This window comes from Enhydra lutris, unplaced genomic scaffold (genome assembly GCF_002288905.1).
Source record: "Enhydra lutris kenyoni isolate GAN:26980312 unplaced genomic scaffold, ASM228890v2 scaffoldscaffold58, whole genome shotgun sequence".
NCBI lineage: Eukaryota > Metazoa > Chordata > Mammalia > Carnivora > Mustelidae > Enhydra > Enhydra lutris.
The window spans coordinates 7273592-7291258 of NW_019154142.1; the positions used below are offsets into that span (position 1 = coordinate 7273592).

General features: G+C 40.6%; 1 protein-coding gene across 2 annotated transcripts in view; it reads right to left on the bottom strand.

Moving 5' to 3' along the window:
• Positions 1-17667, bottom strand: part of LOC111158338 (AFG1 like ATPase) — a 236522-nt gene that overhangs the window by 187228 nt on the left and 31627 nt on the right. For both annotated transcript variants that reach the window (XM_022520315.1, XM_022520316.1), the window contains one exon: positions 6902-7125. In XM_022520315.1, the coding sequence (XP_022376023.1) occupies positions 6902-7125 (224 nt within the window). The remainder of the gene's footprint in view (positions 1-6901; positions 7126-17667) is intronic.

The following is a 17667-nucleotide window of genomic DNA, read 5'->3' on the forward strand; positions in this document are numbered from 1 at the left end:
TTACTTTTAAAAGAAATAGGTCTCACAATTACATGGTCAATTAATCTTTGACAAAGCTGGAAAGAATATCCAGTCTCTTTTAAAGACAGTCTCTTCAACCAATGGTTTTGTGAACACTGGACAGCTACATGCAAAAGAATGAAACTGGACCACTTTCTTATACCATAAACAAAAATAAATGCAAAATGGATGAAAGACCTAAATGTAAGACAGGAAACCATTAAAATCCTAGAGGGGAACACAGGTAGTAAACTCTTTGACATCAACCACAGCAACTTCTTAATAGATAGGTCTCCTAAGGTAAGGGAAACGGAAGCAAAGATAAAATATTAGGACTTCATCAAAATAAAAAGCTTCTGCACAGTGAAAAAAACAATCAACAAAACCAAAAGACAACCTACAGTATGGGAGAAGATATTTGCAAAGGACATATCCAATAAAGGGTTGGTATCCAAAATACATGAAGAACTTATCAAATAACACCCAAAATACAAATAATATGGTTTAAAAAAAAATGGTCAGAAGACAGGAACAGACATTTTTTCCAAAGAAGACAACAAGATGGCCAACAGACACATGAAAAGATCCTCAACATCACTCATCATCAGGGAAATACAGATCAACACTACAATGAGATATGACCTCACATTTGTCTGAATGGCTAAAATTAACAACACAGGAAACAACAGGTGTTGGTAAGGATGTGGAGAGAGGGGAACCCTCTTGCACTGTGGGTGGGAATGCAAGCTGGTACAACCATTCTGGAAAACAGTACGAAGGTATCTCAAAAAGTTAAAAAGGGAACTACCATATGATCCAGCAAAGCTCTATTAGGTATTTATCCAACAATACTAAGCCAAAGGGATTCAAGCACTCTGATGTCTACGGCAACATTATCAACAACAGCCAAATTATGGAAAGAGTCAAATGTCCATCAACTGACAAACAGGTAAATAACAGTGATATGTACACACACATACACACACACAATGGAATATCACTCAGCCATAAAAAAAAATAAAATAAAATCTTGCCATTTGCAACAATGTGGATGGAACTAGAGAGTATAGCGCTAAGCAAAATAAGTCAGAGAAAATACCATATGATTTCACTCATATGCGGAATTTAAGAAACAAAAGAACATGGGGGGGATGGCAAACCAAGAAATTGACTCAACTATAGAGAATAATCTGATGGTTACTATAGGGGAGGAAGAGGGGTGATGAGTTAAACGGGAGATGAGGATTAAGGAAGGCATGTGTTGGGACACCTGAGTGGCTCAGGCAGTTAAGCATCTGCCTTCAGCTCAGGCCATGTCTCAGGCAGGGTACTGGGATCAAGTACCACACAGGATCCCTGCTCAGCAAGGAGCTTGCTTCTTCCCTCTGCCTGCCGTTCCCCTACTTGTGCTCTGTCTCTGACAAATAAATAAAATTTAAATTTAAAATAAAATTTAAAAAAACAAAAAAAGAGGAGGTGTTGTGATGAGCACCAGATATTACATGTTAAGTGTTGAATCAATAAATTCTATACCAGAAACTAATATTACACTGTATGTTAACTAACTAGAATTTAAATAAAAACTTGGAGAAAAAAAAAAGAAATAGGTGTGTGGCATCTTTACAATCTTCAAAAACTAAAGCTTTTAGGCAGACAGTCGCGGCTTTGCTATGCTGCCAACCACTCCCTTGGCAATGTACTCAGTAAACGTTGATCTTCTTTGTTCTGCTCAGGTGACGTCTTTCACCGCCCACTGCCAGTTTCCACCTGATCAGCTGCCCCACATTTGGGGGCTCCCATCTGACTGGGAGAGACACCACATCAGGTGGCCCATACGGGAGACTTTGTGCCCCCACCGCCTGGCCAAGGTTACTCCTGAATGAGGATCCAAAGCCCCAGGGGGAAACAGCTACACTGCCCTTGCCCAAAAAGATGAGGGGATTCCCCTCTTGCTCTTGGGAGGAATTCTTCCTTCCCTCTCCTTTCTCTTTCCAGCCTTCCAGCAATCTAACCAGAGTACTCTTCAGACCACTGAAGATCTCAGGCCACAGGGTGGCTCCCTGGTGTGATCTGAAGGTCTGAGGGCAAACAGGTCACACTGCCCAAGCCTGTGAACAGGCTTTATTCAATAAACTTCTATCTCCTTAAAAAAACAAACAAAAACTAAAGCTTTTATATATATTTTGCTCAGATTACATTAGATGTATGGGTCTTTTTCAATGTTAAAGATTGGGCAAGCTTAAGAATCTACAGGACATACTCTACCACAAAGAAATGCTGATCTATCTACAAAAGACTTAATCACATATGCATTAAGATCAAACAAATATAAGCTTTCATTAGACACATTTAAAACTACCTGAGATGTCAAATCTCTTACTTATATAAGATTAAAACTACACATTAAAACCAGGGGCTCTAGGTAGTAAATATTACATTTACTTACTTACTTACTTACAAGTCAAAGGAGGAAGTATGGGAGATTACCCCTGAGAAGAGCCAAACAATTATTTTAAAGAAAAAAAAAATGTTGTTGAATTGGCAACCAGATACATTAATGACTAAAGGATACTTTTCACTGGCTGTAAGTTCACCAATCACAGGAAGATGAGCCCTAGGGATGAAACAGTGGGGAGGAGGGAAAAAGGATGGTATTTCTAAAAGGGAGAGGATCAGAAAGAGAACAAAATAGAAAACTCGTGAAAGCAATTTCATTCTCAGATAACCAAAAACCCAGTTAAGTAAAACATCCTGCTTCCTGGCTATGACGCAGAAGCAAGCCAATATTTTATTTGGAAGACCATCTGTATTACAAACTATAATTAGGGACACAATACACAGGCAGTCTACGTTTTCCAAACTTCTGTTCTTTACTCGCTTATAAACTTTTGGAAATAGTGTTTAACAAAGAAGAGGTGGCCATCAAAAGGGATAATTCCTTTTTAGTTCCTATAACCATGACGCTGGGCTGGCCTGTCTTAGCGGCCATCACACTCACAGTCTACTTCTGAGAGAACCACCATAATCACGGGAGCCCTGAATGGTACCTTGGGCAGAGATCTATCTTTACACTGGCTAATAGCCTCCAAAAAACCTGGTATGAAGCTCTGCCCAAACAGGGATAAAGCGACTGGGTTTCCCATCAGGGAATTTAAACCACAGATACAGAAAAAGAATAGATTAGTAGGACAAAAGGAAGTAGAAACAGACACAGAGGAAGGAACAACAGAGTAAGCAAATTACACGAACAGAAGAGCACTGGAGTAAGAATCAGCAGGTGCCTGTGACTCCTGACAGTCTAGTCACCAACGCTCTCAAAGCGACTGAGGCAGAGCCTCAGGCTCTGGCCCCGGGAGACCTGGCTGTATAAGGGAGAAGCCCTTCACTATTATTTGCATATGTAGTCTATTTTAAATCTCCATTTCATTCTGTAACCTAGATGAATCCCTAGCCCATTGAACCAAAAGATGTTAATGCAATGACAGCGTTTTTCTTTCTATAAAAATAAAACTATGTAAGTATACTCTAACATGCTTCTTAAAAAGTAAAATAACTTCGATTAGAGTTTTTAAATCAAGCACTACTAACCTGTTATATATTACCTTTCCTCTAAAGACCTCGTAATAATAGGATATTTGTATGTGGGGGAGGATGGTTGGCCAGTCAATTAAAGGAAAACTAGATTCTTTTTTTCTTTTTTGTTTTTTATTATGTTATGTTAGTCACCATACAGTACATTGTTAGTTTCTGATGTAGTGTTCCATGATTCATTGTTTCTGTATAACACCCAGTGCTCCATGCAGAAAACTAGTTACTTTGGTTGAACCATATTCTAACTCTTCTTACTATTAATACCCCCTCATAATTTGAAGAAGACACCGCTGATGACAGTGGCTTCTACAATGGGATAAGGAATGGGAGTTTTCAAAATGGATAAAAAACCTCAACATGAGGCAGGAATCCATCAGAATCCTAGAGGAGAACATAGGCAGTAACCTCTTTGACATCGGCCACAGCAACTTATTTCAAGACATGTCTCCAAAGGTAAAGGAAACAAAAGCAAAAATGAACTTTTAGGACTTCATCAAGATCAAAAGCTTCTGCACAGCAAAGGAAACAGTCAATAAAACAAAGAGGTAACCCACAGAATGGGAGAAGATATTCGCAAATAATACTACAGACAGGGCTGATATCCAAGATCTATAAGGAACTCCCCAAACTCAACACACACAAAACAGATAATCACATCAAAAAACGGGAAGAAGACATGAACAGACACTTTTCCAAAGAAGACATACAAATAGCTAACAGATACATGAAAAAATGTTCATCATCACTAGCCATCAGAGAGATTCAAATTAAAACCACATTGAGAGGGGCGCCTGGGTGGCTCAGTGGGTTAAAGCCTCTGCTTTCGGCTCAGGTCATGATCCCAGGTTCCTGGGATCGAGCCCCACATCGGGCTCTGCTCTGCGGGGAGCCTGCTTCCCCCTCTCTCTCTGCCTGCCTCTCTGCCTACTTGTGATCTGTCTGTCAAATAAATAAAATCTTTAAAAAAAAAAAAAAAACCACATTGAAATACCACCTTACACCAGTTAGAATGGCCAAACTTAACAAGACAGTAAACAACATGTATTGGAGGGGATGTGGAGAAAGGGGAACCCTCTTACACTGTTGGTGGGAATGCAAGTTGGTGCAGCCACTTTGGAAAAGAGTGAGAGATTCCTTAAGAAATTAAAAATAGAGTTACCCTATGACCCTGCAATTGCACTACTGGGTATTCATCCCAAAGATATAGATGTAGTGAAAAGAAGGGCCATCTGTACCCCAATGTTCATAGCAGCAATGGCCGCGGTCGCCAAACTGTGGAAAGAACCAAGATGCCCTTCAATGGATGAATGGATAAAGAAGATATGGTCCATATATACAGTGGAGTATTATGCCTCCATCGGAAAGGATGAATACCCAACTTTTGCATCAATATGGACAGGACTGGAAGAGATTATGCTGAATGAAATAAGTCAAGCCGAGAGAGTCAATTATCATATGGTTTCGCATATTTGTGGAGGATAAGGAATATCACGGAGGACATGGGAAGATGGAGAGGAGAAAGGAGTTGGGGAAAACTGGAGGGGGAGATGGATGAACCATGAGAGACTGTGGACTCTGAGGAACTAACTGAGGGTTTTGGAGGGGAGAAGGGTAGGAGGTTGGGTGAGCCTGGTGGTGGGTATTGTGGAGGGCACGTATTGCATGGAGCGCTGGGTGTGATTCATAAACAATGAATTCTGGAACACTGAAAAGAAATTTAAAAAATAAATAAAGATTTTTTAAAAAAGGAATGGGAGTTTTCCTGTTATCTTAGAATTTCAGTAAAAGCTCAAAGCTAAGAACAAGGAGAAACAAGTTCCCCTACATTCTAAAAAGAGGTATTAGTCATATCCACGCAGGAATTACTTTAAGAAAAAAAAAGAAGCAAAAACAGCCCTAAAACCAAAGTAGAACTGAAGAAAGTAATCAAGGTAGAAAGCTGTTAGCTAAGTAAGGAATGTGGTAGCATCTCCCCCACATAAACCTCAAGCCAAAAACAGGTGGACCCCAAGGGAAGCATCCAAAGAGATTAGGATTGAGTGTATGATGAGATGGGCATCCCCCTCTCCAGCGCGATGCTTGTTTAGGTGAGGAAATCCACACACAGTTACCAAAGCAGACTATGGAAGTTTCCATGGAAGAACTTGTTGTAGGTCTCCATGAGCTAACTGAAGCTGGAACAGGGACTGGAAATAGGAGATGCTATGCTGTGTGTTATGCTTCCTGTGGTCTAAGTAGACACCATGAAAGGTGTACTGGCTAGAGCTGCCCTGACAGGAGCCCAGCCAAGAAGGTTAAGTGCAAAGGCAAGGGCTACCGGCAGAATGCAGTGGAGCAAGGGGCTCAAGCAGAGTCATAAGAGGTCCAAAAGCAGAGCGGTGGGGAGGTCCCCATGGGAGCCCAGAAGAACCCACCAGTGAGCCCCTCAACAAAGTGCTAGCATGTCAGTGTCTATCACACAAAAGGCCCTTAACTGTTCCCTTAAGAATTTGCTGTTTTGGGCGCCTGGGTGGCTCAGTTGGTTAAGCCGCTGCCTTCGGCTCAGGTCATGATCCCAGGGTGCTGGGATCGAGTCCCGCATCGGGCTCCTTGCTCAGTGGGGAGCCTGTTTCTCTCTCTGCCTCTGCCTGCCACTCTGCCTGCTTGTGCTCTCCCCCTCTCTCTCTGACAAATAAATAAATAAAATCTTTAAAAAAAAAAAAAAAAAGAATTTGCTGTTTTGCTCTAATCTTCCATCCTCTCATCCTGACCCTAGAGAAGCCAGGCAAGCAGACACAGGAGGAGGAGGGAAAGGGGAAGAACAAATCACCCCACCTTCTGCACTGCTGATCCTGGGACAGGCCTGAGCTAGAGGGAGGGGGAATTTTTAAATTGTACAATCTTCATTTAGACTAGATGCCGTCAATCATTACCTAAATATGAAGGTATATGAATCCCCTCCCTCAAAGGTAAAAGAAAGCCATGGAGCATTAAAAGGTCAGGAATGGGGATCTAACAGAGCTTGTTTAAAGGAACTGGTGAGAAGGGTGCCTGGGTGGCTCATTGGTTAGGTGTCTGCCTTCAGTTCAGGTCATGATCTCAGGGTCCTGGCATGGAGCCCTGCATCGGGCTCCAAGCTCAGCTTCTTCTGCCTCTTTCTCTCCCACCCACTCATGCTCTAATAAATAAATAAAATCTTAAGGGGGGAAAAAAAAAAGGAACCAGTGAGAAATTTTAACCAGTTTCATGATTGTACCGACTGCATTATTTAATCCATTTTATAAAATGCTTACTTTTAACTGTTCCTTCTTTAATATCACACAAAACTCACCTTTGAAAAAAGGCCTCCTGCCTCTATCCTGTATCCTTTGAGGTCCTCCTGTAGTTTCTGCAAACACTGTATGACTCTTCTCTGATGCTTATCCTCCTTTAGCTCATGAGCTTTGATCAGAAAGTCATAGTGGTCCAGTGGGCCATGGCAAACAGCCAAAGCTTTTGAATAAACCTCTGTAGCCGCAATCGGAGATGTAATCTCAGGTGTCTGAACTGTATAGGCTATAAATAAAAATATACATAAAATTTTAGACTCCCTTAAATAAAGAGATTGCATAGAACTCCATAAGTTTCTTAATGGTCACATTAAAACCTTTCCTTTTCAAGTATATACATGTGAACAGTTATTGTAAATCTCATTCTGATAAAAATAGAACACATTTGGGGGCACCTGGTGGGCTCAGTCAGTGGAGGGTGAGCCTCTTGATATCCGTGTCATGAGTTCAAGCCCCACCTTAGGCATGGAAACTACTTTAAAAAAATAAAAAAGATAAAACACATTTTGTTCAATGAATATAATCATCTCATTCTAATAAAAGAGTAAATCTCGGGGCGCCTGGGTGGCTCAGTGGGTTGGGCCGCTGCCTTCGGCTCAGGTCATGATCCCAGGTCCTGGGTTCAAGCCCCACATCGGGCTTTCTGCTCAGCGGGGAGCCTGCTTCCTCCTATCTCTCTGCCTGCCTCTCTGCCTACTTGTGATTTCTCTCTGTCAAATAAATAAATAAAATCTTTAAAAAAAAAAAAAAAAAAGAGTAAATCTCAAACCCTTAAGCTATCATTGTAACTCCACTTCTAGAAAACCTAACCTGCTATAGAATGCTTTGCCTCCACTCCATTAAATGGGCCACCTGCATTCATCAGATCCTTCCCCCACAGCAGGGCTGGCACCTTTGAGTTAAGCCTCATTCTGGTTCTTAAGTATCAAGGCAGACACAGAGATTAGTCACAAAGGGTTTTCTATTGCCCCTCTATTCCCTACCGGAAACCATACAGCATTCCAATATTATACTGATTTCAATGCTTGTAAGATTCCTTTCCTTGGCCATAACTTTTAAGTTGAACACAAAGAGTTGAAACACAGCAGAGTGTCTGTTTCAAAGCAGTGAGGTTTTCTGATCCTTTTTTTAGCCTCTCCTGGGAGAGAAATTATTGGCCATGGCAAGATCAATCATAACTCTATTCCTTATCTGGGCCAGGTACAATGAGCAAGTAACTCCCATTCTATTTTTATTTTTTCTTTTATGTAAGTGTAATTGATATACAATGTTCTATTAGTTTCCAGTGGACAACACAGTGATTCAACAATTCTATACCTTACACCACTCTCACCACAGTAAGTGCAGTTACCACGTGCCACCATATAAAGTTGTTATAATATTACTGACTATCTCTCTCTGTAGTTTTAAGAAGCAACAATAAATAGCAGAAAACTGGCACTTTTTTTAGACAGGGCTGGCACCCTTCTTTGAATCAAAGATTTTGCAAAGATACACTGCCATTATTATCCTTGTTTCACTGAATATCGTGTTTCCGTTGTTTCAGTAATAGGAAAATTACATACCCTAGGGGGGAAATTAACAGTCAATGTTATTTCCATCTTTTTCCCAAGAAAGGAAAGAAAATCCTAAATAAACCATGAGTGTTGGGGAGAGGTCAGGGCTGTCTTCTAATAGCTATTCTTCCTTTCTGAATAGTTTTAGCTGGGTACAAGGCTGCCCAGTTAAATAACCCATTTCTGGCCTCTCCAGCAGCCAGGCACAACCCTATGACCAGTTCTAACCAATGAGATGTGAGCAGAAACATGTGCAGCTCTGGTACATGCCCTTAAAGAGAAAGGCATGCCTTCCTCCCCTCCCTCCCCTTCTTCTAGTTGGAATGTAAGTGTGATGCCTGCAGCTGGAAGAGCCAGCCTGGCAAGGAGAGGCCCACAGAATGCTGAGCAAAGCAGAGCAAAGTTCTCCAACAATGCTGAGCTGCCAAACCAGCCCTGGGCCACCTACTGGATTTTTACATAAATGAATAAACTTCTCTCTTGCTCTTCAACCAGGTCCTCAGCCAATCATCCACTGATACTACTCACTTTGTAGAGCAAATCTCTAATCCATCCCCTCCCACTCTTCCTCATGCTAACCACCCTAGCTGGGGCTCTCATGATCTCTGGCTTGGCCTCCCTGCCTCTGATCACCTCCACTGCCCCAAATTTACCACTAACGATCTGGAAAATATCTTCCATCAACTACACAGATGATGTTGCTAAAATCCAAACTGGGATTTTATTAATATTTTTCTTAAAATTCATCTCATTGTTTAAAGGAGTGGTTTTCAAACATCAAACATAATTTTAACAGCAGCATCTTTTTTTCTTTTTCTTTTTTCTTTTTTTTTTTTTTTTATACACAAAACCTTCCACACAATCCTGAATTTATTAAAAAGAAAAACAGGAGAGGGGGCACAAAATCCCATGCTCTTCACATCTCCCTCATTTCTACAACTGTAATACCCCCACTTCCAAAGAAGCCCCTGAAGCCCCATTTCCACCTGATAGAAGCACATTAAGTACAAACAGTGTACAGAAAAGAATTAGCACAGCAGACCTGAGATTACTGTCCTTAGAAGGGTTTGCTTGCAAGGTAGGCTCTTGGCTGGGAACTTGGATTCCAAGAGGGTTCCCACCAATCCCAGAAATGGAAAGAGTGACTTACTGTGCCTACACTGTTTGTACCATGTACAAGCTACGTGGTTTATGCTGAACACCTAGTTTCCTTCTATACAGCCAGATTTTTAATACATGCTATGCAAAGAGAAGCTATGAGACCACCACCCCCCACCACCACCCTAGGCATTCAGTCTCTAATGAGCTTCCCTAATAGACAACATTTCACATCTGTTGTCACAGTTCATTGCTGGAGAAATCAAGTATTTCTTATGTGACTCCACTAGAAGACTCCTAGAAGCTTGGACCTAGTTTCTTCCAGATTTTGCCCAACATGGCTTTCCCGTTGGCTGACTGTGTTTATATCCTTTTGCTGTAATAAATCATAGCCATGAATACAACTATATGCTAAGTCTTGTGAATCCTCCTAGCAAATCATCAAACCTGGAGGTAGTTTTGGTGATCCCCAAAGAGTGTCCTCATTCAAGGATTCAAGAAATTCATAATAGGGCCCCAGCCTGTATTTCCAGACAACTTCCCCTCTACTCTCCAAAAAGCAGCCACTGATACAAGAAATGATTGTCTACCACATGTAATGTGTAATGGGGTAATAGAGAATGCCAGGGTTTTTTAATTGTTATTTCAAGAGGGGGTGGCAGGGAAAAAATTGTAGTAGTGATGTATCAAGATTAACTGGCATTAGCAAGTAAAATGAATTTGGATACAGAGAAACTGGTTATGAAACTAATCTAAGTGGGAAATAATCAAGGCCCAAATTAGGTTGGGCAAGAGCAGAAATGTCAGGAAGCTAGTAAGAATGGAAAAATGCAAAGGTAGCTTCAATAATGTGAGTTGCCTTCTGGGGCACCTGGGTGGCTCAGTGGGTTAAAGCCTCTGCCTTCGGCTCAGGTCATGGTCCCAGTGTCCTGGGATCGAGCTCCACATCGGGCTCTGTGCTCTGCAGGGAGCCTGCTTCCACCTCTCTCTCTATCTGTCTGCCTCTCTGCCTACTTGTGATCTCTGTCTGTCAAATAAATAAATAAAATCTTTAAAAAAAATAAATAATAATGTGAGTTGCCTTCTAGTCAAAAGTATGACTTACTGTGTCCCAAACACTTTCAATTCCTTCATTTCATAGTCATGCCTTTGTTCATACAGATTCCCTGACTTGGACATCCTCCTCTTCAAATCTCTACCAGCCTAATTTCTCCCTCACAAAATCTCACCATCCTTCAAAGTCCCTCAAATCCCTAATATCAAACCTCCAGACTCGCCTGTATTTGTCCCATCCATTTCTCTTTCCTTAGCCTTGGAGTTATTGCTCATTCCAACAAGGATATTGATGCTTTCTTATCCTCTAACCAGTGGCCTTCAAATTTTGAAACCCTCCTGAGTATCATGACCCAGTATTCACACACATATATTCAACTGAAAAACAAATTTCATGAAATAAGTGATTTAGTAAGAGTATGAAATGGTTAACAACAACCCCCCCAACACACACACACACAAAACACAACTATGCAAGGGATACCTAGGTGGCTTAGTCGGTTAAGCATCTGCCTTCAGCTCAGGTCATGATCCCAGGGTCCTGGGATCGAGCCCCATATTGGGCTCCCTGCGCAGTGGAGAGCCTGCTTCTCCCTCTCCCTTTGCCTGCTGCTCAGCCTACTTGTGCTTGCTCTCTATCTCTCTGTCAAATAAATTGAAAAAAAAAGAAAAACTTTTTAAAAAAACTATGTATGATATACTCTGGTATTTTAATGTATATTTTACTATATATATTCTTATATACATGACATATATCTGTGCCAAGAACCACTAGATTTAGTTATATTAAATGCCATATATTATACTTCTGTACTTTTTGTTTTCTGTCTGTCCCCACCAGAGTAGATGTTTGAGTATATGCTCTTTGAGGACAGGAATTTTTGTCTGCTTTGTTCAATGCTGTATTGCCCAGTGAAAAGCGCCAGGTACATAATTGGTGCTTATTAAAAATAATCTTGAATCCCCTCCCTTCCTACCTTTCCAGAGATGTCATTCTCTTCATTAACCAGCCTTGTATTATGTCATCAACCTTCCCCCTCTCTACCTGCTTTTTTACACCAACTCAACCCTTTCCTGTCTTAAAATTATAGTAACAAAACCTCATTGATCCCCCAGTCATGAGACATCTGCTCTACCCTCCTTTCCTTCACAGCAAAACCACTTGAAAAAGTTACCTTTATTTTTTTCTGGCAACTCCCTCACATCCTGCTCAATTCCCAACCCACTGTGGTCAAGATTCTACTGAGATAGCTTCTGTCAAGTCCATCCAAGACCTGCTGTTGCCAAACCCAGAAGCTGCTCCTCAGTCTTCATGTTCCTTTTCACAATCATCAAATAGCTAATTTTTAAAATTAGTCATTGGAAAGATCAGGACTGCGAGCAAAGTATGTTGTTTCTCTTGGCATCTGCCTTTAGAGAGGATTACTGTTCTTTGCTTCTACTTTTATTTTTTACTAGCCTAACATCTTTATTTAGTACTATATACTTCATTTGCATTTTTTTAAAAAAGGAAATCAAGGCACACTGAAGATAAGACATCACTTGAACTAGTCAGCAGACATGAAAAGAGAAATAGCGGTTATCCAGTTTTGCATGTAAGGAGCCTGAAAGTTGCAATTCCATCCTAACAATGAAAAAGCTTAACAGACTGAAAAACCAACATCTCTTCTCAGCTCCATAAGACAAGGGAAGATTCAGGGCAAACCACTGCCCCCCAGATTAAAGAGAAGTACAGGCAAATACAGACAGCAATGGCTTACAAGAGCAGAGACTCGTAAGTGGAAACCAGGCAGGAAAACCTAAAACCTAGTTGAAAAATTGCTAGAAGCTCAATATGGACAACTCAAGAGTTAAAAACTCCAGTGGTACCCAGTTATAGAGGGGCACTCACACTTTTCTGAATTTTATCTATAGGAATTCAACAGTTCTTAGTGAAGTATGGGAAAATCCCCCTATGCTTCTGGTATGGACAGGGGAAAAGAAACATTTTTTTAAAAAGATTTTACTTTTTTAATAAAGATTTTATTTATTTATTTGTCAGAGAGAGAGAGAGCACGCACAAGCAGGAGGAGCAATAGGCAGAGGGAGAAGCAGGGTCCCTTCTGAGCAAGGAGCCTGATGTCGGTCTCAATCCCAGGACCTTGGGATCATGACTTGAGCTGAAGGCAGACACTTAATGGATTAAGCCACCCAGAAATCCCTAAGATTTTATTTTTTTTTAAAGATTTTTATTTATTTATTGAGAGAAAGGCAGTGAGAGAGAGCATGAGTGAGGAGAAAGTCAGAGGGAGAAGCAGACTCCCCGTGGAGCTGGGAGCCCGATGCGGGACTTGATCCTGGGACTCCGGGATCATGACCTGAGCTGAAGGCAGTCGTCCAATCAACTGAGCCACCCAGGCGTCCCCTAAGATTTTATTTTTAAGTAATCTTGAAACCCAGTGTGGGGCTCAAACTCACAACCCTGAGATCAAAAATCACACTCTCCACCAACTGAGCCACCAACTGAAACCATTTTAAAATATACCAGAGCACTCTGTTATTCCTAACAAGGCCTGCCCTTGGGGGAAGGTAGTTAAGGAACCTAACCTGCTAGGTATTGTCAGAGCCTATTGACCTGGGGGAAAGGAAAATACCCAACTCCACTCAACTCTAGCCTTCCATATGGGAGAAAGGAAATACTCAACTCCAGCCCACTCGTGCTATCACACCAAAGAGGGAAGAAAAAACATTTCTGAAGCTCATAATTTAGACACATGGGCTCCCTAAAACATGGAGATGTAATTACAGGACCATAAAACACTTCCTCTCCCCACGTCTCACCATATTACCGAAGGCCTATTTATAGTAATTCCTTTTACTGGGTATGTCATGCCCAAGAAAAAATTACAAGATATACTAAAAGGCAAACAACAATTTGGAGAGATGAAACAAGCATCAGAACCAGACATAGTAGGGATGTTGGAATTACCAGACCAGAAGTTTAAAACAACTATGGTTAACATGCTAAGGGCTCTAATGTATAAAGCAGATAGCATACAAAAACATCTGAGCAATGTAAGCAGAGAGATGAAAATCCTACGGAAAAAAAAGGACCAAAAAAAAATGCTAGAGATTGAAAACACTGTTAACAGAAATGAAGAATGCTTTTGATGAGATTAGTAAACTAGACACAGGTGAGGAAAGAATCTTAGCACTTGAGGACGTATCAATAGAATTCTTCAGAACTCTGAGGCAAAGAAAGGCTGGGGGGTGCGGCAGGGACTAAAATCCAAGGACTATGGGACAATTGCAAAAGGTGTAGCATATACATTATGGGAATACCAGAAGAAGAAGAAAGAGAAAGAAACAGAAAAAACACTGGATACAATAATAACTGAGAAGTTTCCCAAATAAATGACAGACACCAAACCACAGATCCAGGAAGCCAAGTAGAATAAATGCCAAGAGTATTATACCTAGACATATAACTTTTAAACTACAGAAAAATCAAAGATAAAGAAAAAGTCCTAGGGCACTGGGATGGCTCAGTCAGTTAAGCATCTCACTCTTTTAAAGTTTTTTTTTTTTTTAAGAAGATTTTATTTATTTATTTGTCAGAGAGAGAGGAGCGAGAGTGAGCACAGGCAGACAGAGTGGCAGGCAGAGGCAGAGGGAGAAGCAGGCTCCCTACCAAGCAAGGAGCCCGATGTGGGACTCGATCCCAGGATGCTGGGATCATGACCTGAGCTGAAGGCAGCTGCTAAACCAACTGAGCCACCCAGGTGTCCCAAGCATCTCACTCTTGATTTCAGCTCAGGTCATGATCCTGACATGGGTCATGACAAGCCCCAAACAGGATTCCATGATGGGAATGGAGCCTGCTTAAGAGTCTCGCTCTCCCTTTTCTTCTACCCCTCACCCCTCTAAAAAAAAGAAAGAAAGAAAGAAAGAAAAAAAGAAAGAAGAAAAAAAATCCTTAAAGAAGCCGAAGAAAAATATACTTAACCTATGCTTCTCCTCAGAAACCTATTCAAGCCAGAAGAGAGTAGAGTGAAATATTATTGGTAGAAGAAAACCTACGAACCTAGAATTCTGAATCCTGCAAAATTACCTTTCAAGAGTAAAGGAAAAATAAAGACTTTCTCAAATAAAAAAATTAAAGGAATTTTTTGCCAGAAGACATGCCTTGCAAGAAATCTTAAATGAAGCTCTTTGGAAAGAATGAAAATAATATGGGTCAGAAAGCCAGATCCATAAAGAAAGAATGTTTAAGAAGGAATAAGTGAAAGTAAAATAAAACTTTTACTTTCCTTATTCTTAATTGATTTAACACATAACATGTAACATTCACCAAACAGACCACATTCCAGGCTGTTAGACACATCTTAAAGTTAAAAGAAATCATACAATGTCTACTCTAGACAACAACAGAATTTAACAAGAAATCAGTAGCAGAAAAACAACAGAAAAATTCTAAAATATATGGAGATTAAACAATACACTTCTAATATATGAGTCAAAGAAGAAATCTGAAGAAAAATGTAAAAGATCTAACACCCTTCCAACTCAAAATGGGTCATAGACTTAAACGCAAAACACAAAGCTATCAAACTCCTAGAAGGCAACATAGGAGAAACATAAAAGACACAGAAGAAACCTACATAAATAATCTTGTGTAGATACAACACCAAAGGAATAATCCATGAAAGAAATAATCAATAAGCTGGACTTCATTAAAATTTAAAACTTTGTTCTGTGAAAGCCAATGTCATGGCATCATTAGTAGTCAAGACACAAAATGGGAGAAAATATTTGCAAAAAGACCCATCTGATAAAGGACTGTTGTACAAAATATACAAAGAACTCTTAAAACTCATAACAAGATAACAAACAGTCCAATTTAAAAATGGGCCAAATGGGACGCCTGGGTGGCTCAGTGGGTTAAGGCTTCTGCCTTAGGCTCAGGTCAGGATCCCTGGGTCCTGGGATTGAGCCCCACGTCGGGTTCTCTGCTCAGCGGGGAGCCTGCTTCCTCCTCTCTCTCTCTCTCTCTGCCTGCCTCTCTGCCTACTTGTGATCTCTATCTGTCAAATAAATAAATAAAATTTAAATAAATAAATAAAAATAAATAAAAATGGGCAAAAGACTTTAACAGACACCTCAGCAAAGAAAATATACAGATGGCAAAGAAGCACATGAAAAAATCTCTACATCGTATGTCATCGGGGAAATGCAAACTGAAACAACAACGGCAAACCACGATACACCTATTAGAATGCCAAAATTCAGAGCACTGACAAATGCTGGCCAGAATGTGGAGCAACAGAAACTCTCATTCATTCCTGGTGGGAATTCAAAATGCTAAAACCACCTTGGAAGATAGTTTGGCAGTTTCTTACAGGAATAAACATACTGTTACTATATAATCCAGCAATCATGCTCCCTGGTGTTTACCTAGAGGAGTTAAAAATTTAAATACACCAAAAAACTCTGCCTCCAGATGTTTACAGGAGCTGTATTCATATTTGCCAAAACTCGAAAGCCATCAGGACATCCTTCAGTAGGCAAATGGGCAAATAAATTAGTATATTGAGACAATGGAATATTATTCAGCACTAAAAAGAAATGTGCTACCAAGCCATGAAAACACATGGAGAAAATTTAAATGCCTATAACTAAGTGAAAGAGCCAATTTGAAAAAGCTGGATATTATAAGGTCAGACATTCTAATTATATGACATTCTGGAAAGGGCAAAACGATGGGAACAGTAAAAAGATCAGTGGCAGACAAAGGGTGGGAGGCAGGGAGGAGGGAAAAGACAAAGCACAGAAGATTTTTAGGGTAGTGAAAATACTCTGTATGATTCTGTAACGATGGCTACACTTCATTCATTTCGTTCAAGAGTGAACCCAAATGTAAAGCACGGACTTTAGGTAATTATTAATAATGAGTCTTCATGGGTCCATCAGTTCTAACAAACGTTAACACTCTGGTGGGGGAATCCATGCATGTTTGGGGGAAGGGGAGTAGGGAGAATATGGTAAATCTCTGTACCTTCCTCTTAATTTTGCTATGAACCTAAAACTGATCTTGGGGGGAAAAAAAAGTCTAAAAAAGAGAGAGAATCAGGCAGACAAGACACTCAAGGCTGAGAGATTGGCCGGCTTAGGCCTGGATAGCAGCTGTTTAAATTGAAACACAAAAGACTTCTCAAAAGCGGCACTACATGAAATCTGTTACTACATCAGTGTCCACAAATTATGGGATGCTGCTGCCATATTATTTTGATTTGTATTAACCTGTCTTATTGTACTCCAAATGGACAGTGGGCAAATGCCATTCTGAAGCTCCACACACTGATCTACAAACATAAATGGAAGATTTTAGAGGCCCATAAAGACTGCACAGGCTACTATCTCAATTTTGTACCTTATTTTACTAATTTCTCCTAAATATGTTTTAGGAAGATTCCACGAAACTCCAAAGCCCATGTGCCGTAAGACTTAAGTCGATATTATGATGTCCTCCTTTCTGAATGATCACAACTTCCTAGATAGTATTTTTTTTTAAAGATTTTATTTATTTATTTGACAGACAGAGATCACAAGCAGGCAGAGAGGCAGGCAGAGGGGGGGGGAAGCAGGCTCCCCGCTGAGCAGAGAGCCCGATGCGGGGTTCGATCCCAGGACCCTGAGATCATGACCTGAGCTGAAGGCAGTGGCTTAACCCACTGAGCCACCCAGGCGCCCCCCCTAGATAGTATTTTGACAATTATTTCCATCTACACACACCCACCCCCAAGAAAAATAGTTTCACCAGCCTTGGACTGCATTTGTGATTACTTACTTTTTTTTTTTTTTTTTGGGAAGTGAACATAACCTCAAGATTTTACTGTCTTCATATTAAGCAAGAGATGAAACTTAGAACTGGGTCACTTGACCCTTTCTCTTCTTATCACCTCCCAGTTTAAAACGTCCTAATGGCCAGCACTGTCTAGATCTGCAGTTGGGCTCAATGCATTCAAGCATCAGTATCATCTCCTTTGCTTTTTAGTTTTAGCTTTTTCCCAGAAAATCTGCTT